Source organism: Nicotiana sylvestris, chromosome 6, assembly GCF_000393655.2.
Source record: "Nicotiana sylvestris chromosome 6, ASM39365v2, whole genome shotgun sequence".
NCBI lineage: Eukaryota > Viridiplantae > Streptophyta > Magnoliopsida > Solanales > Solanaceae > Nicotiana > Nicotiana sylvestris.
The window spans coordinates 164,362,214-164,388,559 of NC_091062.1; the positions used below are offsets into that span (position 1 = coordinate 164,362,214).

At 41.7% G+C, this 26,346-nt stretch overlaps 1 protein-coding gene across 1 annotated transcript; it reads right to left on the minus strand.

Moving 5' to 3' along the window:
• Window positions 1-143: 143 nt before the first annotated feature.
• LOC138871610 (uncharacterized) lies at window positions 144-21,053 on the minus strand. The gene is made up of 3 exons (XM_070149494.1): window positions 20,609-21,053; window positions 305-409; window positions 144-187 (listed from the first exon to the last, which is right to left on the minus strand). Exons 1-3 carry the CDS (start codon window positions 21,051-21,053, stop codon window positions 144-146), a joined length of 594 nt encoding a protein of 197 aa, XP_070005595.1.
• Window positions 21,054-26,346: the final 5,293 nt, after the last annotated feature.

The window sequence follows — 26,346 nt, forward strand, 5'->3', positions numbered from 1 at the left end:
CAGAGCCCAGATCAAACAGATAAGGTTGGATGCAGATAGACAACCAAGGCGTCGATCGGACGAGCAGCTGATAAAAGGGCTAAAAGGTGAAATCAGGGAATGGCGAGATGGCTTGGAGAGATCTGAAAACATCATAGCAGAGTTCAAGGCACAGTGGGATACAAGAGCAGATAAGCATCGTAGATACCTGAATCAATTGGAAAGCGATCACGAGAAGACTGTTGCTAAAATAAAGAGAGAGATGGCAGCACTTGAGATCAAAGCAGCTAGTCAGGCCAAGGATTTCCAAATTGAGAGCAGATACTGGTATGACTCAATAGCCCAGATGAAGTTGGAAGTACGACGATTGGAACATCAGCATATACAGGATATTCAAGTATTCGAAATATGCAGCGATCAGATAAAACGCCTACTCATAAAAAAGAAGCAAACCAGAGATAGGATCAAAGCCATTGCCCATGCCATCACCAGACGATGTCTGCGATGTGAGAACATGTCCAGTGTTACCTTCCCCTCGGCAGTAATGGTTTATGTCAAGCAGACTATGCACGAACTGGAGCAACTTGAGAGGGATCTCACGCCTAGGACCGCGGCGAGGCCGAACGATGCCCCGCGAAAACCAATTTTTAAAACCATAATGCATTCGTAGGTCAAATCTGTATTTTAGCATCTTCTGCCTGTTTTTTTCATCAAGGTGATTTTCAGTCTATTTTGAGTCTAGGTTTATTTTCGAAGTTTGCTCTTTCTTTTGCAAATGTAGCTTGTAATAGAACATTTCAACAATAAAGAGGTTGTTTCTTTTACGCTCATTTGTGTTTTTCGAACTACGTGATGATCTGATTCACGTAGGCATCGTGATACGTAGGCAATCCTCATCGGATCCGGTCGCATTTCTTTTACTACAAAAAATAATAAAATATATATATATATATATAATAAATAAAATAAAAGGAAAACAAAAGAGAAAAAGAAAAGAAAAAAAAAGGAAAAAAAAAAACTAATAAGAGAAAAATGCCGGAATGATGCATGCCCTCGTAGCAAACATATAGTAGTCCACTTAACTGTATAGGTGCATCATGCCCAACGTGAGATTAACTATCTATTATTTGCTACAAAATTAACCGTGCGTTTGTCATTGAGCATTTTTTTTCAGGGTTTTGAAAAGACGGTTGGTTTGGTGAAAGTCTGGCCTCGCACTCATACTTCACGAGGTCAAGGAGAGGTGTTCAACTACCTGTTGTTAGGACCAGAAGCAGTACTCACACTTACTTCACCAGGTCAAAAGGAAGTGTGGAAATGTCTTCGGAAATTCCATTCCAAACAGTCCCCGTCTCTGAGGAGAGCTCAATCTCAGCCGTCCTCACACCTGAATCCGCAACTGCGGAGGAAAATAGAATCCTACGGCTCCGCATGTTGGAAATGCTAGACGACTGGAACAACGGGAAAGAGCCGCCAAGTGTCGTCCCCGGATTCCCTGAATTATTCTCCAGGTCAAGTGGAACGTCCAATGTCCCCATAAATTATCCTGCTACTCCATTTGGGTACCCAGCCACCTCCGCCTTCTCTGCTGGATCACCTTCTGAGCCTCATCCCCGAATGTCGGCCACTGATGCAAGCATGAACATCTTTACTGCATCGCCTTGCCCGGTTACGGCACAACCTACCACATACAAACCAAGCTTTGACTCATCATCTTTTACATTCCAAGCCCCATCGTTCTCAATGGAACCAACTAGGTTCGTTACCAATATTAATCCTTTACCGCCTCAGTGCGAGCTTGCACCAGGGCAGGATCAGAACCCCAGATTTGAAGAGCAAAATGAGATTGCCAAAAGGATGAAGAGCCTCGAACAAAGTTTGAAGAATATGCAAGGATTGAGTGGACAAAAGAGCGTCTCTTATGCCGACCTGTGCATGTTCCCTCATGTGCACCTACCAACGGGTTTCAAGACCCCCAAGTTCGAGAAATACGATGGGCACGGTGACCCCATTGCACATCTTAAGAAATACTGCAACCAATTGCGGGGAGCCAGCGGAAAAGAAGAACTGCTAATGGCATATTTTGGGGAAAGCCTAGTAGGGATAGCTTCGGAATGGTATATGGATCAGGAAATGTCCCGATGGCATATATGGGAAGATCTCGCCAGAGATTTTGTAAAACAATTCCAGTACAACATCGACATTGCGCCAGATCGAAACTCTCTGTCGAATTTGAAGAAGAAGCCTTCGGAAAGCTTTAGAGAGTATGCTATTAAGTGGCGTGAACAGGCGTCGAGGGTGAAGCCCCCCATGGATGAAGTGGAAATGGTCACTACCTTTCTCCAGGCTCAAGAGTCTGACTATTTCCAAAACATGATGTCGGCCATGGGTAAGCCATTCGCGGAAGCGATCAAGATAGGAGAGATGGTAGAGAATGGGCTGAAAACAGGTCGGATTCTGAGTCAAGCAGCCATAAGGGCAACCTCCCAGGCCGTCCAAAGCGGGTCCGGAGGAACGACAAGGGGGAAGAAGAAGGAAGAAACGGCTATGGCAGCCTCTGAAGCAAGGGAGTATCGTCATCCCAGGTCCCATTTTCCGGAAAGGGCCCCACAACACTACTACCCCCACTCAAATGTGGCATATGCTCATCAACCTTATATGGTCATGAATGCCCAACCTTATAACCATCCACCACAACAAGCCAACCGAGGCCCAGCTCCACCTCCCAGAAATCAGCCTCCTTACCGCAACCACTATAACCCACAACCCCCGCAGAATAACTACCGCCCCCAGGAGCCACCTCGACGGCGGACTTTCACGCCCATCGGTGAACAATACTCTACATTGTTCCCTAAGTTGGTCCAGTTGGGTTTCTTGCAACCCATCCCTCAAACAAGGCAAAACCCGACATCTCCTTCTTACAAAGCCGGAGTCAGATGCGCCTATCATTCAGGGGCCGAGGGACATGATACAAACGACTGCTGGTCATTGAAAAGAGTGGTCGAAAATTTGATAGAGCAGGGGAAAATAGTGCTAAGGGACGAAGAGATCCCGAATGTGACTAACAATCCATTGCCCGCTCACAATAATGGGCCGCTGATCGGCATGATTTGTGAAGACAAAGAGTTCGACCCTGCTTTGAAAGCCATAATTGCCATTGTCGACACAGGGAAGAGGCCTGAGATAGACCAGAAATCAGAAAAGGGGGAGGAGGCCAAGGTTGCAGAGAGCAAGCTTGAAAAGAAGGTGGAGAAGAAAGCGGTACCAGCAAAGGGTGGAATTCTTTACATACCGCGAGGTCAAGCCAAGAAGACGCAGAACTTCGGGATCAAAAAGACAAAACCTATGTACGTGCCAAAAGGGGCCTATGTGGTCCGGGGGACGATTCAACCACCTCGGCTGAATGAGCCAGTGGTTATCGGACGCGTGCCACAAAAGCCAATGACCAACCCGTCCACAGTGCCGTGGAATTATCAAAAGACTTTGGTAATGTACAAAGGTAAGGAGGTCATGGAAGAACTTCCAGAAAATACTTTCGTTAGAGGGTACTCAAATACCCAAGAACTGAACAACGCCACGCAAAGGCGCTTCCCTCCAAAGAAGCCCGTGAGTGTTGAAGAAGCGGAAGTGTTCTTCCAACAAATGAAGATGCCGGATTACGAAGTGATAGATCAGCTGCGCAAGCACCCTGAGCAAGTATCCATGCTGTCATTATTAATGAGGTCAACCGAGCATCAAAAGATCCTGCTGAAAACCCTGAATGAAGCATATGTACCGGTCGAAACCTCGGTGGAGCAACTAGAGCGGATGACAGAAAGATTCTTCGCCGTCAACCAAATCTCTTTCAACAAGAACGATTTACCCCCGGAAGGAGCAGCACACAACAAGGCCTTGCACTTAACAGTGAAATGCGAGGACTACTGGTATGACTCAATAGCCCAGATGAAGTTGGAAGTACGACGATTGGAACATCAGCATATACAGGATATTCAAGTATTCGAAATATGCAGCGATCAGATAAAACGCCTACTCATAAAAAAGAAGCAAACCAGAGATAGGATCAAAGCCATTGCCCATGCCATCACCAGACGATGTCTGCGATGTGAGAACATGTCCAGTGTTACCTTCCCCTCGGCAGTAATGGTTTATGTCAAGCAGACTATGCACGAACTGGAGCAACTTGAGAGGGATCTCACGCCTAGGACCGCGGCGAGGCCGAACGATGCCCCGCGAAAACCAATTTTTAAAACCATAATGCATTCGTAGGTCAAATCTGTATTTTAGCATCTTCTGCCTGTTTTTTTCATCAAGGTGATTTTCAGTCTATTTTGAGTCTAGGTTTATTTTCGAAGTTTGCTCTTTCTTTTGCAAATGTAGCTTGTAATAGAACATTTCAACAATAAAGAGGTTGTTTCTTTTACGCTCATTTGTGTTTTTCGAACTACGTGATGATCTGATTCACATAGGCATCGTGATACGTAGGCAATCCTCATCGGATCCGGTCGCATTTCTTTTACTACAAAAAATAATAAAAAAAAAAAAATAATAAAATATATATATATATATATAATAAATAAAATAAAAGGAAAACAAAAGAGAAAAAGAAAAGAAAAAAAAAGGAAAAAAAAAAACTAATAAGAGAAAAATGCCGGAATGATGCATGCCCTCGTAGCAAACATATAGTAGTCCACTTAACTGTATAGGTGCATCATGCCCAACGTGAGATTAACTATCTATTATTTGCTACAAAATTAACCGTGCGTTTGTCATTGAGCATTTTTTTTCAGGGTTTTGAAAAGACGGTTGGTTTGGTGAAAGTCTGGCCTCGCACTCATACTTCACGAGGTCAAGGAGAGGTGTTCAACTACCTGTTGTTAGGACCAGAAGCAGTACTCACACTTACTTCACCAGGTCAAAAGGAAGTGTGGAAATGTCTTCGGAAATTCCATTCCAAACAGTCCCCGTCTCTGAGGAGAGCTCAATCTCAGCCGTCCTCACACCTGAATCCGCAACTGCGGAGGAAAATAGAATCCTACGGCTTCGCATGTTGGAAATGCTAGACGACTGGAACAACGGGAAAGAGCCGCCAAGTGTCGTCCCCGGATTCCCTGAATTATTCTCCAGGTCAAGTGGAACGTCCAATGTCCCCATAAATTATCCTGCTACTCCATTTGGGTACCCAGCCACCTCCGCCTTCTCTGCTGGATCACCTTCTGAGCCTCATCCCCGAATGTCGGCCACTGATGCAAGCATGAACATCTTTACTGCATCGCCTTGCCCGGTTACGGCACAACCTACCACATACAAACCAAGCTTTGACTCATCATCTTTTACATTCCAAGCCCCATCGTTCTCAATGGAACCAACTAGGTTCGTTACCAATATTAATCCTTTACCGCCTCAGTGCGAGCTTGCACCAGGGCAGGATCAGAACCCCAGATTTGAAGAGCAAAATGAGATTGCCAAAAGGATGAAGAGCCTCGAACAAAGTTTGAAGAATATGCAAGGATTGAGTGGACAAAAGAGCGTCTCTTATGCCGACCTGTGCATGTTCCCTCATGTGCACCTACCAACGGGTTTCAAGACCCCCAAGTTCGAGAAATACGATGGGCACGGTGACCCCATTGCACATCTTAAGAAATACTGCAACCAATTGCGGGGAGCCAGCGGAAAAGAAGAACTGCTAATGGCATATTTTGGGGAAAGCCTAGTAGGGATAGCTTCGGAATGGTATATGGATCAGGAAATGTCCCGATGGCATATATGGGAAGATCTCGCCAGAGATTTTGTAAAACAATTCCAGTACAACATCGACATTGCGCCAGATCGAAACTCTCTGTCGAATTTGAAGAAGAAGCCTTCGGAAAGCTTTAGAGAGTATGCTATTAAGTGGCGTGAACAGGCGTCGAGGGTGAAGCCCCCCATGGATGAAGTGGAAATGGTCACTACCTTTCTCCAGGCTCAAGAGTCTGACTATTTCCAAAACATGATGTCGGCCATGGGTAAGCCATTCGCGGAAGCGATCAAGATAGGAGAGATGGTAGAGAATGGGCTGAAAACAGGTCGGATTCTGAGTCAAGCAGCCATAAGGGCAACCTCCCAGGCCGTCCAAAGCGGGTCCGGAGGAACGACAAGGGGGAAGAAGAAGGAAGAAACGGCTATGGCAGCCTCTGAAGCAAGGGAGTATCGTCATCCCAGGTCCCATTTTCCGGAAAGGGCCCCACAACACTACTACCCCCACTCAAATGTGGCATATGCTCATCAACCTTATATGGTCATGAATGCCCAACCTTATAACCATCCACCACAACAAGCCAACCGAGGCCCAGCTCCACCTCCCAGAAATCAGCCTCCTTACCGCAACCACTATAACCCACAACCCCCGCAGAATAACTACCGCCCCCAGGAGCCACCTCGACGGCGGACTTTCACGCCCATCGGTGAACAATACTCTACATTGTTCCCTAAGCTAGTCCAGTTGGGTTTCTTGCAACCAATTCCCCAAACGAGGCAAAACCCGACATCTCCTTCTTACAAAGCCGGAGTCAGATGCGCCTATCATTCAGGGGCCGAGGGGCATGATACAAACGACTGCTGGTCATTGAAAAGGGTGGTCGAAAATTTGATAGAGCAGGGGAAAATAGTGCTAAGGGACGAAGAGATCCCGAATGTGACTAACAATCCATTGCCCGCTCACAATAATGGGCCGCTGATCGGCATGATTTGTGAAGACAAAGAGTTCGACCCTGCTTTGAAAGCCATAATTGCCATTGTCGACACAGGGAAGAGGCCTGAGATAGACCAGAAATCAGAAAAGGGGGAGGAGGCCAAGGTTGCAGAGAGCAAGCTTGAAAAGAAGGTGGAGAAGAAAGCGGTACCAGCAAAGGGTGGAATTCTTTACATACCGCGAGGTCAAGCCAAGAAGACGCAGAACTTCGGGATCAAAAAGACAAAACCTATGTACGTGCCAAAAGGGGCCTATGTGGTCCGGGGGACGATTCAACCACCTCGGCTGAATGAGCCAGTGGTTATCGGACGCGTGCCACAAAAGCCAATGACCAACCCGTCCACAGTGCCGTGGAATTATCAAAAGACTTTGGTAATGTACAAAGGTAAGGAGGTCATGGAAGAACTTCCAGAAAATACTTTCGTTAGAGGGTACTCAAATACCCAAGAACTGAACAACGCCACGCAAAGGCGCTTCCCTCCAAAGAAGCCCGTGAGTGTTGAAGAAGCGGAAGTGTTCTTCCAACAAATGAAGATGCCGGATTACGAAGTGATAGATCAGCTGCGCAAGCACCCTGAGCAAGTATCCATGCTGTCATTATTAATGAGGTCAACCGAGCATCAAAAGATCCTGCTGAAAACCCTGAATGAAGCATATGTACCGGTCGAAACCTCGGTGGAGCAACTAGAGCGGATGACAGAAAGATTCTTCGCCGTCAACCAAATCTCTTTCAACAAGAACGATTTACCCCCGGAAGGAGCAGCACACAACAAGGCCTTGCACTTAACAGTGAAATGCGAGGACTACTATGTCAAGCGGGTAATGCTGGATGGGGGATCAGGTGTTGACATTTGCCCGCTCTCCACGCTACAAAGAATGGAAATTGGGGCAGGAAGAATCCGACCCAACAACGTCTGCGTGAGAGCTTTCGACGGCATCAAGAGAGATACCATGGGAGAAATAGACCTGTTGTTGGTCATAGGACCAGTCGAATTTCGAGTAACCTTCCAGGTGATCGACATGGACACATCCTACAATTTCCTCCTTGGCAGACCTTGGATCCATGCGGCAGGAGCCGTGCCTTCCACTCTTCACCAGATGGTGAAATTCGAGTACGAAGACCAAGAAATCGTGGTCCATGGGGAAGACGAACATGCCATTTACCGGGACCCATCCATCCCGTATCTTGAACCGAGAGAAGGGAGCGAACATACGGTCTATCAAGCTTTCGAGGTGGTACTGGCAGAGCAGCACGAAGAGGGAGTACCTTGCCCCCAGCCTTTCTTGTCTAACGCTTCGGTCATGGTGGCCAAAGAGATGATCAGGCACGGATTTAGGCCAGGGAAGGGACTTGGACGAACCCTTCAGGGAATAACAGAACCCGTTACTTTGCCAGTCATCAAGAAACCTTTTGGACTAGGTTTCAAACCTACTCCAGCAGACGAAAAATGGGCAAAGAAAAGGAGAAATGAGGGCTGGAAGTTGCCTCAACCACTGCCGGATTTACATGCGACTTTTGTCAGGCCAAGGTACGCTGAAGAAGAAGATGATGAGGTCTTCACAGCTGCGGAAATCGAGGAAATATGTGGGGCGATGAGAGAAATGCTCTACGAGGTCCACATGGTTCAACCAGGCGAGGGCACGAGCACTACTGAGATGATGTACATGGGGCCAAACGCCAAGCTCCAAAACTGGGAGATCACGCCATTCCCAACTAGACGGAAGTCCGGGTAGACCTGTCCTGCCACCTTTCCTGTATCACAAGTTATCTCCGGGACATAACTTGAACGTTTTCTTCTTTTCAATTGTTGTTCTGAATTCCTAGTTGTAAACGTTGTTGTCTTCCAATTTTCCAAAGAAAATATACAAAAAAAAATCATCATTGCTTTCCTATTCTTTCTCTGTTCTGATTTTTATTAGTTTTCCTTTCATCTTCCTTTTCAGTCCTAATAATGCGGCTTTAAATATGACATGCTTGCGGACTTCACGCCCAGATCACAATGAGCTATTTAACTGCGAATTAATGAACCCAGAACCAGAATATGATGCGGAAGAGGCTTTTAGGGAGATAAACCGAGAGTTGGAATATTTCGAGAATAAACCTAAGCCAAATCTGAATGACACTGAACCGGTAAACTTAGGAACCCCGGAAGAAGTCCGAGAGACCAAGATAAGCATTCACACGGACAAGAAAACGCGAGAGGCAATAATCCAACTTCTTCTTGAATTCAAAGACGTGTTTGCTTGGTCATATGATGACATGCCGGGACTAGGTGTTGATCTAGTGGTTCACAAATTACCGATTCATCCTGATTGTCCTCCAGTCCAACAAAAACAACGAAAGTTCAAAACTGAGGTCAGTGACAAGATTAAGGAGGAGATCACCAAGCAACTGAAAACAGGAGTGATCCGGGTAGTCCAATATACAACATGGTTGGCAAATGTGGTTCCAGTACCAAAAAAGGACGGGAAAACTCGGGTATGTGTAGATTACCGAGATCTGAACAGAGCAAGTCCCAAAGATAACTTCCCGCTGCCCAACATCCACATCCTCGTTGACAATTGTGCCAAACACGAGATACAGTCTTTCGTAGATTGTTATGCTGGGTATCATCAGGTACTGATGGATGAAGAAGACGCCGAGAAAACTGCTTTCACCACGCCTTGGGGCACCTACTGTTACCGGGTCATGCCATTTGGTCTGAAGAATGCTGGGGCTACTTACATGAGGGCCATGACTGCCATTTTCCATGACATGATGCACCAGGAAATAGAGGTGTACGTGGACGATGTGATAGTCAAATCCAGGACGCAGGATAATCACATCCAAGACTTGAGGAAATTCTTCGAGAGGCTAAGGAAGTATGACTTGAAGCTAAATCCAGCCAAATGCGCTTTCGGAGTTCCGTCGGGCAAACTTTTGGGTTTCATCGTAAGCAGGAGAGGTATCGAGCTAGATCCAACTAAGATAAAATCCATCAGAGATTTGCCTCCTCCAAGAACAAAGAAAGACGTGATGAGTCTGTTGGGCAGGTTGAACTACATCAGTCGGTTTATTGCCCAGCTGACAAGCACGTGTGAACCCATATTCAAGCTGTTAAGGAAAGATGCGGCGATTAAGTGGACAACAGAGTGTCAAGAAGCCTTTGATAAAGTCAAAGAATACCTTTCGAATCCCCCAGTCTTGGTCCCTCCAGAACCAGGGAGGCCACTTTTCTTGTATCTGACAGTCTTGGAGAACTCTTTCGGTTGCGTCCTCGGACAACACGACGTAACCGGAAAGAAGGAGCAAGCAATCTACTACTTAAGCAAGAAATTCACCGGTTACGAGGCCAAATACACTCTGCTGGAAAGGACATGCTGCGCTCTCACATGGGTTGCACAAAAGCTGAGACATTATCTCCAAGCCCACACTACATTCCTCATAAGCAGGTTGGATCCTTTGAAGTATATATTTCAGAAGCCAATGCCTACTGGGAGACTGGCTAAATGGCAAATCTTGCTTACGGAATTCGACATAGTTTATGTCACTCGCACGGCAATGAAAGCCCAGGCGTTAGCAGATCATTTGGCCGAAAATCCGGTCGATGAGGAATACCAGCCATTGGATACCTACTTCCCAGATGAAGAAGTAAACACCGCAGAAGTGATCTCGGAGGAAGCTCATGTTTGGAAGATGTTCTTTGACGGAGCCGTGAACGCCAAGGGTGTAGGGATTGGGGCAATTTTGATCTCGCCTTCCGGTCAGCATTATCCCGCCACAGCTAGACTGCGTTTCTTTTGCACAAACAATACAGCTGAGTATGAAGCCTGCATTATGGGCATGCATATGGCAATCGATCAGGATGTCGAAGACTTACTGATTATGGGAGATTCTGACCTGATCATCCGACAAGTTCAAGGTGAATGGGAAACTCGGGATGTCAAACTTATTCCATACCGACAACATGTGGAGGACCTCAGCAAGCGCTTTACATCAATAGAATTCAGGTACATTCCGAGGTGTCACAATGAACTGGCGGATGCACTTGCTACTCTGGCTTCTATGCTACCCTACCCGGGCGACGCCCACGTCGATCCTTTGGAAATCCAAATCAAGGAAAGACACGGTTACTGCAGTGTAATCGAGGCGGGATCAAATACGCAGCCTTGGTACCATGACATCAAGAAATTCCTGAAGACACAAGAATACCCCGAGCACGCTACTGGAGATCAAAAGAGGACCATTAGGCGACATGCAAGTGGTTTCTTTTTGAGCGGTGAATTGTTATATAAGAGGACCCCAGACCTCAATCTCCTAAGATGTGTCGATATCGAGGAAGCGAGAAAGATCATGCACGAAGTACACGCAGGTGTGTGCGGACCTCACATGAACGGGTATGTCTTAGCGAAGAAAATCCTTAGAGCAGGTTATTACTGGATGACCATGGAAAAGGATTGCTTTAGCTTCGTTCGGAAATGTCATCAGTGTCAGGTGCACGGTGATTTGATTCATGCACCTCCCACGGAACTGCATCCCATGTCCGCACCTTGGCCATTTGTCGCTTGGGGCATGGACGTCATTGGACCAATTGAACCAAAGGCTTCGAATGGACACAGGTTTATACTGGTTGCCATCGATTACTTCACAAAATGGGTAGAAGCCGTCACTCTCAAGTCGGTCACTAAGAAAGCTGTGGTGGATTTTGTACACTCAAATCTTATCTGTCGCTTCGGTATTCCTGCGACTATCATTACAGATAACGCAGCGAACTTGAACAGTCACTTGATGGGAGATGTATGCGAGCAATTCAAGATAACGCACAGGAATTCCACTCCTTATCGGCCGAAAGCCAATGGTGCCGTGGAAGCAGCAAACAAAAACATCAAGAAGATTTTGAGGAAGACTATCCAAAGTTCCCGACAATGGCATGAGCAGTTACCTTTTGCATTATTGGGGTACCGCACTACGGTACGCACATCGGTGGGAGCGACTCCTTATCTTTTGGTTTATGGGACCGAGGCTGTAATACCGGCAGAGGTAGAAATTCCTTCGCTTCGAATTATTGTCGAAGCAGAAATCGAAGACAGCGAGTGGGTCAAGGCTCGATTGGAGCAATTGACGTTGATTGATGAAAAGCGAATGGCCGCAATTTGTCATGGACAGTTATACCAACGAAGGATGGCCCGTGCTTACAACAAGAAAGTCCGACCCCGGAATTTCGAAGTAGGTCAGCTAGTACTGAGGCGTATTCTGCCGCATCATGAAGAAGCAAAAGGAAAGTTTGCCCCAAATTGGAAAGGCCCATACATTGTAAGGAAGATACTGCCGCGAGGAGCATTGTATTTAGGTGATATCGAAGGAAATGACCCCGACACAGCAGTAAATGCAGATGCAGTCAAGAGGTACTACGTCTAAATCATACTCCGGTGGTCCTGACACATTTGAAAATGGCGAAGGTTTTATTCCCCACTACTCCTTAAACACTACCCAATCCTCTCTACAAAAAGAAAAAAAAAAGAAAAAAAAAACAACAAAAAAAAAAAAGAAAGAAAGAAAACAAAAACTAAATTTGATTGAGGCCTGAACTACGTTTGACTTGATTCCGAAAGGATACGTAGGCAGCCTCTCCCTGAGGTTCAGTCACACCAACAATAGAATCCCATTCACCCTGAAATTGAAACCGGGGCACATCGAGCAGTTGAGAGGTTAGTATCACTACCTCTCTTTACCAAGCACAAGCCTTCAAATCAATTACCAAATATGGTGGGGAACCAATAAGCGTCACAAATGGAGACCAGCACACTCTGAATTGAGAGAGATAAAATGAGAGAGTCTCGGCGGTGAAAACCTTCGGGCACCACGAGGCGACGGGAGTAGAGAAACCAAAATGAGAGAGCTTGTTTAGTAAAAACTCGCAAAGAGTGCTATCAAGCGATGACAGGAAGAGAAATGAGAGAGGTCAGCCAGCGAAAACCCGCAAAGGGCGCTGTTGGCCGAAAAGAATGACGCCACCCCAAGAAAGTTTCGGCAGAGTGCCACCAGTTTGGAATCACAGATCCGTTCTGGTTCAGGAAAATGCAAGCTCTTAGAAGGTCAGACGTCCAGTCCAAAAAGCATGTCATGTCATTGAAAGCCAGCATTATCTTCCTCAGATAAGTCTTTCTCATTCCGAAAAGGTTCCTCCTTTTCTGATTTGTTTTCTCTTTTCTTTGTTTCTTTTCGAATCCCTTTCGCATTTTAACCCCGAGTTCAGGACACACCGGAAAGGACAGGTGGCAGGTTTGTTTGCGCGGAATCCCGTCTCATGAAGGAAAGCACATCATCTCATTGATATGATTACCCAAGCATGATGAATCATGACGTTTGATGGTGTTTCAGAGTAAAGAGGAAAGAGAGAAATCTTGAAATCTTCCCCAGCAAGTCCGCCTTCGGACAAATCCCCACAGAATCTCCCCCTGTACAAATCCCCACAGAGTCTTTCCTTTTATACAAACTCCCACAGGGAATCTCCCCAGCACGCCCCAGCGAGTTCTTTTGTAAATATTCCCCAACAAGCTTACCCCAACAAATCCTAGAAATCCCGCTTTGAAATAAATCCCCAGCATGCCCCATTGTACAAAATCCACACAAAGAATCCACTTTGTAAATATTCCCCACAGAGCCTCCTTTTTGTACAAATTCCCACAAAACATCCCCGATAAAATCCCCGTTGAGAACCTCCAATCAAAATGGGACAAAAAGAAAAAAAGAGGCCTTACGAGGCAAGTCATCACAGAATCTGGAAATACAAGCCTGAGTAGTCTAAAGATTTCGCCATTCGAATCAAATCAATGGCGGAATTTCGCAACAGAAATAAAGACGCAAGAAAGCAATTGGGAACGATCAAGGTCACCAAACCGACCGTCATTTCCAAACTAACAAATGATTCTTTGTTTGAAAGTTTGAAACAGGTCCGATCCAAGATAACCGTGCAAGAAGCAGGTGTCGCCCAAAGAAGAAGGTGCACGGGTACAGGAAGTACTTCGGCAATGATGAATTCACTCGAAAGGTAAGCTTCCACGAAACTCCCTTTTATCTTCTATTAAAACAGAAAAAAAATAGATCGGTAGCATTCTCGAGCTTCTTCGGCCAATCAGCATTAGAGTTTTAAACTCTAAACTGAGCTTTTCTATGCAATCAGCATTAGGGTTTTAAACCCTAAACTGAATTTTCCTTTCAGCCAGCATTAGAGTTTTAAACTCTAAACTGAGCTTTTCCATGCAATCAGCATTAGGGTTTTAAACCCTAAACTGAATTTTCTTTTCAGCCAGCATTAGAGTTTTAAACTCTAAACTGAGCTTTTCCATGCAATCAGCATTAGGGTTTTAAACCCTAAACTGAATTTTCCTTTCAGCCAGCATTAGAGTTTTAAACTCTAAACTGAGCTTTTTCCATGCAATCAGCATTAGGGTTTTAAACCCTAAACTGAATTTTCCTTTCAGCCAGCGTTAGGGTTTTAAACCCTAAACTGAATTTTCCTTTTAGTCAGCATTAGGGTTTTAAACCCTAAACTGAACTTTTTCTTTCAGCCAGCATTAGAGTTTTAAACTCTAAACTGAGCTTTTCCATGCAATCAGCATTAGGGTTTTAAACCCTAAAACTGAATTTTCCTTGTAGTCAGCATTAGGGTTTAAACCCTAAACTGAACTTTTTCCTTTTTAGCCAGCATTAGAGTTTTAAACTCTAAACTGATCTTTTCCATACAATCAGCATTAGGGTTTTAAACCCTAAACTGAATTCTCCCTTTGTTCGGCGTTAGGGTTTTAAACCCCAAACCGAACCTCTCCCCAGCTAGCCGGTGTTAGGGCTCCAACCCTGAACTGAGCATGCATATCCTCCTTCATCAATTTTATGAACTTTCTGGTAAATAATTAACGAAATTTTCCTAGTTGAAACTGGGGCAGAAAATTTCGTTCATTTGTTTGTTTTTTCCCCGCAGGTCTAACCTCGAGCCACACGGATCGAAATGACCCACGAGATGAGTCTCAACTCAGAATCAAAGAAGAAAAAGAGATGTCCCAAGATTCGGAGCAAATGGAAGGCGGATTGACTCCAGCATTTAATTGAGGTCTTGAACCCTGCCAATCGCGCCTTACTCAGTATCCCAGAGATTAAACAAGTTACCACAACTCGCAAGCATCAAGATTCAGATCGGAGTCTACAAGTAGAATCAGCTAAGACCCAAGATCAAGTCGTAAAAGAATCATTAGATAGGAATCTTGTAACTAGCAGTTGACATACACATAAGTAGTTAGCTCAGTTTCCAATTTCCATTTGGTTGTAATAAGGCGGTCAGTAACGTAGCAGTGACCACAGCAGCAGCAGTAGCAGCAAGCATTGCAATCCCATGGTAGTCCCAGCTACCAAAACTTCCCGAACTACATTGACCTGATTCCTGTTTAGCCCAGGATATGTAGGAAATCTTTGAAGCAAGATTCGGTCAAATCTTTCAAAAACATGCTTCATACGGAGTAGTCCATAGGCAAAAATCGCTCATACACGCTCACTTTATCTTTGCACGAAAACTCTTCGTGTTTCCGAACAAAGAGGGGCAGCTGTGAGCACGTGATTTTTGTTTTTCGCACGACAATCGCTCCAAAAAGAAATAAGAAATAATAATTGGCCCTGCTGTACAATTTTGAATTTCTGTGCGGCACTTTGTTGATTTATTTGTGACTTTGGCCCATTTTATTTATTTACTTTATTAAAACAAAATTCAAAAAATGTGTACGTATCATGCATAATCTGAACCGTAACATGGTTTAAATAGAAAAGCATAAACATGTATCTTTGTCCGTGATTTTGTTTTGTTTAATTTTACTTGTCTTGAATTATTTTAACGTGTGTGTGAATAATTGTATTGGGTGTTTATTTTAATTTGATTTTATTTAGTTTTGTATTTTTTTTATTTTTATAATAATAAAAGAAAAAGAAAAAAAAAGGAAAAGAAGAAAAAGGGCCCTGCCTTTCCGGACTTGGGCCAATTTATTAAAATTGGCCCAAACAAAACAATGCCCAAAACCCAGGCCTGCCCAGTCCAGTCCAGTTTGATACCGAGGGTGTCTAAACGACACCGTTTTAACCCAGTGTGGTCTGGGCCGTTGATCTCAGATTGATCAACGACCAAGATCACATTTCCATAACCCACCAATGGCCCCGACCCGTTTTCACCCGGACCAACCCAAACCCTCAACCCTAAAAACGACACCGTTCCATTTAAGCCTTCAGATCCAGACCGTAGATCTAGATTGATCTAACGGTCGAGGTTCACCCACCCACTAACTATATAAACCATTCACCATACCCTGCCCCCTAGCCAACACCCCCGCCTTCGTCTTCACCAAACCCATCCCCTTCAAACCCTAGCCGCCCTTGCACACCTTCACCAGAAACCCGGCGGCCTGAACGCCGGTGACCTCCACTTGAACACCATAGAACCCCCTCACCACCCTGAACATAGACCTGTTAACAGTTTGGTTCGAATCACCCCCCAGGTCCTCGAATCTTCATTTGAAGATTCGAGTCAAAACTCGATCTAACCCAACCAACCCCAGTTTCATACCAGACACTCCCCGGACCCTCCTCGTGACCAAACCATACTTGGTTTGGTCCGAATCTGATCAGGGAAGCCTGAATCCCAGATCTAAGTTTGAAGGTTTTGTGTCCTTCGTCACTGGTTCATACCGGTTCAACCGAAGAGATTAAGGTCTAATGGACTTCAATCAAAGTGTTTCTCATCTGAGAAACACTTCGATTAAAGTCCATTCAGCCTTAAGAAAGTTTGTCCAAATCCAAGTTCAAACTGTTAAACTTTTCAAGTTTTAAGGTAAGTCTGCTTTCTTTTCCTTTATTTGTTTTTAGTCCGTATGATTTGTTTTAAAAGACTGTTCATATTTGTTTTAATTTTTATCAACTTTTGTTTGTCCACTTTGTTTGAACATCTGTGTTTGTCTTGAATCCCTCTCCTCCTATTCTGATACGGCATGCGTATTGGTTGTATTCCAAATTTGTACTGACTAACTGATTCCTCGAAGTACCATTCTATTTTAATCAGTATAAGTCGAGTCATGTGTCCCATACTTCTGAATGTCTGATTTTTGGCTACGATTGTGTACGTTAATGCTAATATAGTCGAGTCGACATGAGTCGTCAATTAGTTTCAACTGTCTGAGCATAGTAAATCGATTTGCTTCTGTCGAACATTTGTTGAATCAATTAAGAACCAATCTTGTTTACTTATAGCTATTGATTTGGATCGGTAATGTAAAAGGGATGTTTGATTTAAATGCTGAATTGGAGGGCATGTGCACTCTTGCACAGCATTTGCATTGGTGCACCTCATGTGCATTGGTGCACCTCATGTGCTTTGTGCACAACCTGTGGCCTGCATAAAGGTCCTTGTTTAATTTTAAAATGGTTTGACAGCATATGCTGTCAACATATCCCACTGCCCATACTTGCTTTTAGTTAAATAAAATGGAAAAGCTAAATCTGCCAGGGAATGATGGGGTTTTAATACTTAATTAGCTAAGTGGAACTGAAAAGGGGCAGCACATGGGAGGGGTATTTGATTAATCCAACAGGCTGATGAAGGGCTGAGGTTTAGGCTTATAAAAGAGGGACAGAATTAGGAGACAAGGAGATAGAAAAACATCTGATAGACTGGGGAGAGCAGAGAAGAGAGGGAAAGAAAATACACACTCTAGACCTTAAGAGCTGATAGAAAAGAAACACACACACACTGTGAAGATAGAAAGAAAAGAGAGAGTTGACAGGAACAGAAAGAGAGCAAGAAAGAGAGAAAACAGATTAAGAAATCAGAAACTTGGTCTCGTTTGTCTGAAGTTCATTTATTGCCAATACGTTAGGCAGTGTTCTTTCTTCTAAATTTCAATCGAGATTATTGTTAGTGTTCTGCTGCATTTGGTATATTCCGGAATTGGACTGTCTGGAGTATCACACTGTGTGCTGTTTCATCGGGTTGTTTCTCCTTCAACTCTAGTTCCATCTCGCAACAGAATCCTTTCTGTTGTGCTGTTCTGATTGCTGCTGCTATCTTGCTCACTATTGCTGCTGCATTTTTGTCCTGCTGCTACTGTTAATTCTGCCTTTTTGCTGCTGCTGATTCCCATCTTCTTCTTCTTCTCCTTTGCACTTTCAGCATTTTCAGGTACACATTTCAAGTCCCATATTGATGTAATTGAAACAGTTTGAAAGCATGAAATGAAAAAGGTTGAAGAAGTTCAAGCATTTGCTGTAATATTCATAGTACATTAACAGGCCTTGTGGAAATTGATTTAGCTTATGTTTCAATAGTTCAAAAGAGTATACTGATAGCCGACTGAGTTTCACCCCTTTGTATTTGAGCTCGACAATTGTCTGTTAGTATAAGTATGCATATTTCGACTTTACACAATACTGTTTTCTGTTTCATTTAGTTTTTTTTAGTAAGACTAGTCCATATAAGTTTGGTTAAGTTCAATACAAGAAATGCTCAGACTAAACGTTGTATTTCGCTAACTCGTATATGATTCCTTGTCAAATTAAAGCATTTTACTTCGCCAGTTATCCTTTAACCTAGTTCAAATAAGTTCAGTTAAGTTCAAATTAAGAAATGTGCGGATTAAGTATTGCATTTCATCTATCTCATATGTAATCTTTTATTCGACCAAATCATTTTCGTAAAAGGCATGACGTCTTTTTTTTACTTTAAAAGTAATCAATCAAAATTGACAGGAGTTTGGTTTAAGCTGAAGTATATACTTCAATTAGCACACACACTTTCCTTTCTTCTATCTCTGGAAATAAAAATAATAGAAATGTAGTCACTGTAGGATACCCTTCTAAAAATAATAAGACGAGCCTCGCCAAATAAAAAAAAAACCAATTGCGGGGCCCTCAACAACTAATGATAATTATTTAGAATTCAAGATAGGCCATTTAATAAATTTCATGGCCTTCTACAAAGATAATAACGCGTTAGACTCTGTTGGCGCGACTTAATTAAATCACATTCTTAAATTCGGTTGCACATTGATGTGACCCAAATCCCAATCTCAACGAAGTCCAAATGTGTCGACAATCACGGGTGCATTGATTGTGACGTGGTTCGAGATGCATTTTCACGACGTTGCAATTCTGTAAAATAAATGATAATAATAAAAGCGGTTAAAACTTAATAAAAGCACATAAGTCACAACATGTATTTAAATCAGATATTTAGCCATTATAACAATTTAAGCGACCGTGCTAGAACCACGGGATTCGAGGGTGCCTAACACCTTCCCTCGGGTCAACAGAATTCCTTACTTAGAATTTCTGGTTCGCAGACTTCATTTGGAAAAGTCGAAAATTTCCTCGATTTGGGATTCAAGATAAACCGGTGACTTGGGACACCAAAAGCCAAACCTTTCCCAAGTGGCGACTCTAAATTAAATAAATAATCCCATTTTGAACATTGTCACTTAAATTGGAAAAACTCCACCCGCGCATTTTAACCCTTCGGGGCGGGCGCGCAAAAAGGAGGTGTGACAGTGCAGGATTTACTTCAATTCCACGGTTAGAAATAAGAAAACCCAAAAACTTGCCTGATGCAACGCCAAATGCACATTTTTCGGGATTTAACTTCATATTAAATTTGCGCAAAATTGAAAATGTGTTAGATAACTGTGATATGTGATTTTTTGAGTACTGAGTTTTAACAAGCATATCATCTATATATATCTCCATTGTCTTTCCTAAATATTCCTGAAACATTTTGGTAACTAACGTCTGATACGTTGCACCTGCATTCTTTAGACCAAAGGGCATTACTTTATAACAGTAAGTCCCCCTGTCTGTTATGAATGAAGTATTTTCTTCATCTTCCGGATCCATTTTAATCTGATTATAACCCGAATATGCATCTAAAAAACTTAACAATTCGTGACCTGCAGTTGCATCAATCAATTGATCTATGTGTGGTAGTGGAAAAGAATCTTTAGGGTAGACTTTGTTAAGATCTGTATAATCTACACAAACCTATCACTTACCGTTTTTCTTTGGAACCACAACAGTATTGGCTAACCAGTTAGGATATTTTACCTCTCGAATGAAACCAATTTTTAGCAATTTTTCGACTTCTTCTTGAATCACTTGATTCTTGAAAGTTCCCTGTTTTCTTTTCTTTTGCTTCACAGGAGGATATGACAGATCTTCATTTAGTTTATAAGTCATCACCTCCAGTGGTATTCCGGTCATGTCAGAGTGGGACCAAGCAAAATAGTCCATGTTAGTTTTCAAAAATTCAATTAACTTACCTTTCATTCCTTGGTCAAGATTAGCTCTGACATAGACTTTTTTATTAGGCCATTGAGAGAATAACACGATAGGTTCTAATTCCTCTATCGTTTTTTTGATATCTTCATTCTCTTCTGGTTCTTGAATGGTATCAGGCCTTGAGTCAACATCTATTCGCCCTTGTTCAGTTGAGGTTTGTGTTGTGATGTCCTCAACTACCTTCTGTGATTGCTATTTGCCTCCACTTCTCGTGCTTGTATCTGCAACGAAGTTAATAGCCCTGGACGTATGTTGATCTCCGCGAATTTGACAAATTCCCCATGGCGATGGAAATTTGATAATGAGATGCAAGGTTGAAGGAACAACATCCATTTCATGGATCCATGGTCTCCCCAGAATCATGTTGTAAGCCATCTCCATGTCTACTACTTGGAACTTTGTATCTTTGACGACCCCTTCAGCAAAAGTGGTGAGTGTTACCTCTCCTTTTGTGAAGACACTGGAATTATCAAATCCAAATAGAGTATGCGCCTTTGGTATTACTCCATCTTCAACTTGCATCTCACGTAGCACTCTTAGCAAAATAATGTTCACGGAACTACCTGGTTCAATCAAAACTCGTTTCACATTAGTATCATGCACAATTAAAGATATTACCAGTGCATCATTATGAGGAATTAATACGCCATCTATATCTGCATCATTGAATGTAATATTGCCTTCTTCTAGAACATGCCGCACCCATTTCCCTTGGGTAATAGTTACTTTGGAAGTTTTATTAGCTGCAGTATATGACACACCATTGATGTCTTCACCCCCACTTATAACGTTAACAGTTCTTTTGGGAGAAGGTGGTTTTGGAGGCTCCTGCCTGTTTTTCATGTAAGCTTTCTTGCCTTTCTCGCTGAACAACTCAGTAAGATATCCTTGTTTTAATAAATGATCAACTTCACTTTGTAAAAATTTGCAATCTGCTGTTTTATGCCCGTTATCATTATGGAACTCGCACCAATGGTTAGGGTTGCGCCTGTTTGGATTCGATCTCATTTCCTTTGGCCATCGAATCTTATCTCCCATGCTTTTCAAAAGAGCTACGAGCTCGGAGGTGTTGACGTTGAAGTTGTAACCTCTGAATCTCGCTTTTAAATTTCTATCATCATCCCGTGACTCATAGTTGTTTCGCTCGTTCCTAAATCTTGATGAAGAACCTGATTCTCTGTTTCTTGATCTGTGATTGTGCCTTTGATTATCCTGTTTTGACCGCGAGTCTTTCCCCGCAGGTACCATATAGGGCTCGTACCTATTTTTACCGGATCTTTTTTCGTTCTCTGCACGTCTTGAACGTATACTTTCTCCTGTTTGAGATCGGGGAACAATATCTTCCTCAATCCTCAACTTCGTGCTATACCTGTTATAAACATCATTCCACGTTGTAGCTGGGAATTCTCGAAGGCTTTCCTTGAGTCTCCTCGTAGCTTCCGAGCTTTTTTCATTCAAATTGCTTGTGAAAGCTATAGCTGCCCAATTATCAGGTACACGCGACAATGTCATTCTATCACGTTGAAATCTGTCCACGAATTCTCTAAGCAATTCTGAATCTCCTTGCTTAATTTTGAAAATATCCTCCATTCTTTTTTCCACTTTTTGGGCTCCCGAGTGTGCTTTGATGAAAGAATCTGCAAGCTCAGCAAAAGAGTTTATAGAATTTTCAGGTAAAAGGGAATATCATGTTAGTGCTCCTTTGGCGAGTGTTTCACCAAATTTCTTGACTAATACCGATTCGATCTCCTGCTTAGTCAAAGCATTGCCTTTTACGCTCGTTGTGAATGCAGTCACGTGGTCTCGTAGGACTGTTGTTCTATCATACTTTGGAATATCAGGCATTTTGAACTTTTTTGGAATTGGGAGTGGGGAAGTACTTGGCTTCCAGGGTTGTTGCGAATATCTGTCCATGTCTACCCCTTTGATTATGGGCGGCACCCCGGGTATCTGCTCTATGCGTTCACTTTGCTCCTTGAGCTATTTCTGCAAAGTTAGTACTAAATTTTGTAAATTAGAATTAATTACATTACCTGGTTCTCTCTCCTGCGGTTTACTGGGAGTTCCACCGCTGCCTGAGTTAACAAGACCGGAACGAGGGTTTTCTATAGTGTTATTATTTAGAGAAGGTGCGGGTGTTGCAACAGGTAACTGGTTAACAAGCGCCTCAACAGCTTTGTTGACCTGAGCAGTAATTAATTTCTACAAAGTTTCATCAGCAGCTTCAGCATTTTCAAATTGAGCATACTCGTTTATTTGAGATCCATCAGGAGTACCCTCACGAGATTGCCGTGGAGAGTCCTGCGGAGTAGGAACGTGAATGTTAATATTCTGTGGGCCTCCCTGACTTTGTTGGTTCTCTTGGTTTCCTGGGGTGTTGTCATTGTTAGTCGACATAATTGATGTAATAAGGAAGGTCAAGTGAAAAGAAAATAGATTATCAGATTCCCGGTGACAGAACCAATTTGTTTAACCAAAAAATATAATTTCAGTCAAAGTTAGAATTTAGAAGAACACGGGTTACTGATAATAAAAAGAATATGTAGAAGAAAGTAATTTAGAGTAACCAGAGTGTAATCAGGAGAAAAATAAGTGAATCAAAGTATATTCCGATTGTATCTTGTGTTTACAAGTGACCAGATACCTCCCTTTTATAGGTATCTTGAAGATATGCGTTTCCTCTAAATCATAATGAGGCTATTATAAATAATTAAAGACATTGAATGCTACGTTACACAATCATTGTAATCAATACAAATTCTCTAACGTATCCAGTATTTAATGCCTATCGAATTTCGTATCTGCTCTCTTTATTATGGTCAGATAGTACTGTATTCTAGGCCGGGCCTTCGTGGGCCAAACGGGCCTGGTTTCGTGGGCTTGGGCTCTGGCGGTACCGGGCCTGGCGGTCCCGGGCTTCGTGGGCTCAACGGGTGGAACCGGCCTGTGACAGGCCTAAGCCCATGTGGTCCTGGGCTAAACGGGCCCGGCTCGTAGGCTTCGCGGGCCTAGCGGGGGTTTTTTTTTTTTTTTTTTGTAAGGCAATTTCTTGTAGTATCATGGCTATATTAAAAATATATATGTAGTATATATGTAGAAATCTAATTATTAAAGTGCTTGACGAAAAAGAAAAATAACAAAACAATAGTAAAACACTAAATTGTCATGCATAATAAATTAATAACAAAGTACAACATGAAGCATATTAATATATATATATATATATATATATATAGTATATATTGTATGTTATGTATATATATTCTCTTGTATATTGTCTTGTAGTATATATTGTATGTTATGTATATATATATCCTCTTATATATTTTCTTGTAGTATATATTGTATGTTATGTATATATATTCTCTTATATATTTTCTTGTAGTATATATATTGTATCTTATGTATATATATTATAACTTATTACTTATATATTTTCTTGTAGTATATATTGTATGTTATGTATATATATTCTCTTATATATTTTCTTGTAGTATATATATTGTATCTTATGTATATATATTATAACTTATTACTTATATATTTTCTTGTAGTATATATTGTATGTTATGTATATATATTCTCTTGTATATTGTCTTGTAGTATATATTGTATGTTATGTATATATATATCCTCTTATATATTTTCTTGTAGTATATATTGTATGTTATGTATATATATTCTCTTATATATTTTCTTGTAGTATATATATTGTATCTTATGTATATATATTATAACTTATTACTTATATATTTTCTTGTAGTATATATTGTATGTTATGTGTATATATTACCTTATATATTTTCTTGTGGTATATATTGTATGTTATGTGTATATATTACTTTATATATTTTCTTATAGTATATATTGTATGTTATGTGTATATATTACCTTATATATTTTCTTGTAGTATATATTGTATGTTATGTGTATATATTATAGCTTATAAATAATTGCAAGTTAAAGACCCAAAAAATATTGCAAAAAGATATTCAAGGGCATGTCTTATAATTTTTATTACCAAAAATGACATATCTTTCTTAGTCTTCCTCCCCCAATGGAATGAGCACAACAAGGTACTAATACCACCATTAAAAGGGAAAAAAATAAAAGAAAATATGCCAAAGTACAAGGTACACCATAATCTACAATATATCTCTAACAAATTTCATAAATCCTTCAAGGTTCGGAGGAGGTTGCATTGGTGGTGGTGGAAAAGAAGCTTGTTCATCACCACTTCCGAGCGAAGCAACATCCTCCGCAATTTCCGCCATCATTTCTTCATAAGCTTCATCTATCGCCGGTTGTGATTCTGCAATTCCAAAGTTCCTTCTTTCCGAGTGGATCCAATCTCTAAACAGTACAGATTTTTCCAAGCTCTCCCTCATTGACGCTCTATGATCACCTATTTGCAGTCTTGCTTGACTGAAAGCGCTCTCTGATGCAACAGTTGAAGCTTGAATTGATAAAATATCCCGAGCCATCCTTGCAAGAACCGGAAAATGTTTTTCCCTTGCCTTCCACCATTCCAAAAGATCAAAAGAGCCGTCTGGATTCTCCTTTTCAAGTCCCTGAGACAAATAAACTTGAAGCTCATTTAGATGTGAAGTTTCATCATAATTATCACCTTGAGAACCCCTGAACTCCGTCCAAGATTTAAGAGCTTTTAAGCCCGCAACTCTTTTAGACGATTGTGAGCTAGACGAAGTAGGGGTTGGAATAGTTGGCCTAGCATGCTCTAAGGCAAGTTGATAAGCATTATAAACTGTTTGAGCATTAATTTTAATTGAAGCTTTTGCATCTGCAAGTGTAGCAATTTCCTCATTTGAAAGATCTAAAGCCTTATAAATATTTGAATACCAAAAATGAGGACCTCCCAATTTCATTGTAGGATTTAGCATTGCAGCAAGACCATAAATAGGAGGGATAGGAAAAAAATATTTTTTAAACTTTTGTTTCATTTCATTTATAGCAAGTTCATAAATGTCCCCACCCTCACCAAATTCAACAAACAAATCAGATAGTGCTGCAATATAAACTAAACAGTTTGAAATAGTAGGATAATATTGCCCAGAAAATGCATTTGTAGCAATTTGAAAATGTTCTAAAAAATCTAAAAGAATTTTAACATTCGTCCAATCTTGAGTAGTAAGCATTTCATCATCATCCTCACCACCTACCCGAGAATTAAACGTTGCATTAATTGGGTTTCTATATTCATATGCAACTACTAAACTTTCGTACATACAATTCCATCTAGTCGGGCAAGGTTTAGGAACCTTTCTTTCTCTAAGGCCATATTCATCACATTTTTTAAAATACTCTCTAAGTCTACTTCTACGGTTTGAATAAAAAAGCCAATTAAGAGCCATTCTAACCTTTTCAATTTCTATGTTTAAAATTCGCATACCATCACCGACAATTAAATGATAAATATGACAAATACATCTAACATGGAAAATATTAGTAAATGCAGGATTTAGTGTTGTTGTAAGCATGCCTATAGCACTAGTGTTACTAGAAGCATTATCCATAGAAATTGCCATTATTTTATCGCTAAAGCAAAAATATCTACAAATATCTGCAACAGTGTTAGCTATAAACTTACCTGTGTGACGTGAATTAATTATTCTATACGCAATTATGCGTTTTTGCATTGTCCATTCCTCATCTATCCAATGACTTGTAACAGTTAGATAATCACAATCATTACCACTTCTACCAATATCAGTAGTAATAGAAATCTGATTAGGTATATGAGTAAATAAATACCGCAAATATTGTTCATATTCATGTTTGAATTTATAAATATCACTCTTAACTGTTGCGCGAGGCCAACCTTTATAAGTAGGATTAAAAACTCTTCTAATATAATGAACCCAATTAGGATTAGAAGCAAAAGTATAAGGTAAGCACATAACAGTAATCATCTTTGCTAATTCTTCACGATCTCTATTTGGATCGTAATATAAAATACCTCCGGTGACAGTGTTAATTCCTGGTTGAACTAGATTTGAACCTGTACTAGGGTTAACCGCAGAATCTACACTTGTCCCCTCTAGCTGCGCTTTCATTTGTAAAAATCTAGCCTTATCTCTAGGGTGTGTTTTTATGTGCCTAGTCAAACTACTCGTGCCACTACGGCCTCCAGTATATTTATGCGACATTAATTTCCCACAAGTTTTACACTTAGCCTTATTTTGTTCTCTTACTTAAGTAAAAAAATTCCAAACTAATGATGTTTCTAGGCGTTTAGCAGGTTCTCTATTAAAAGTAGGAGTTTCTACAAGTGGGTCGGCCG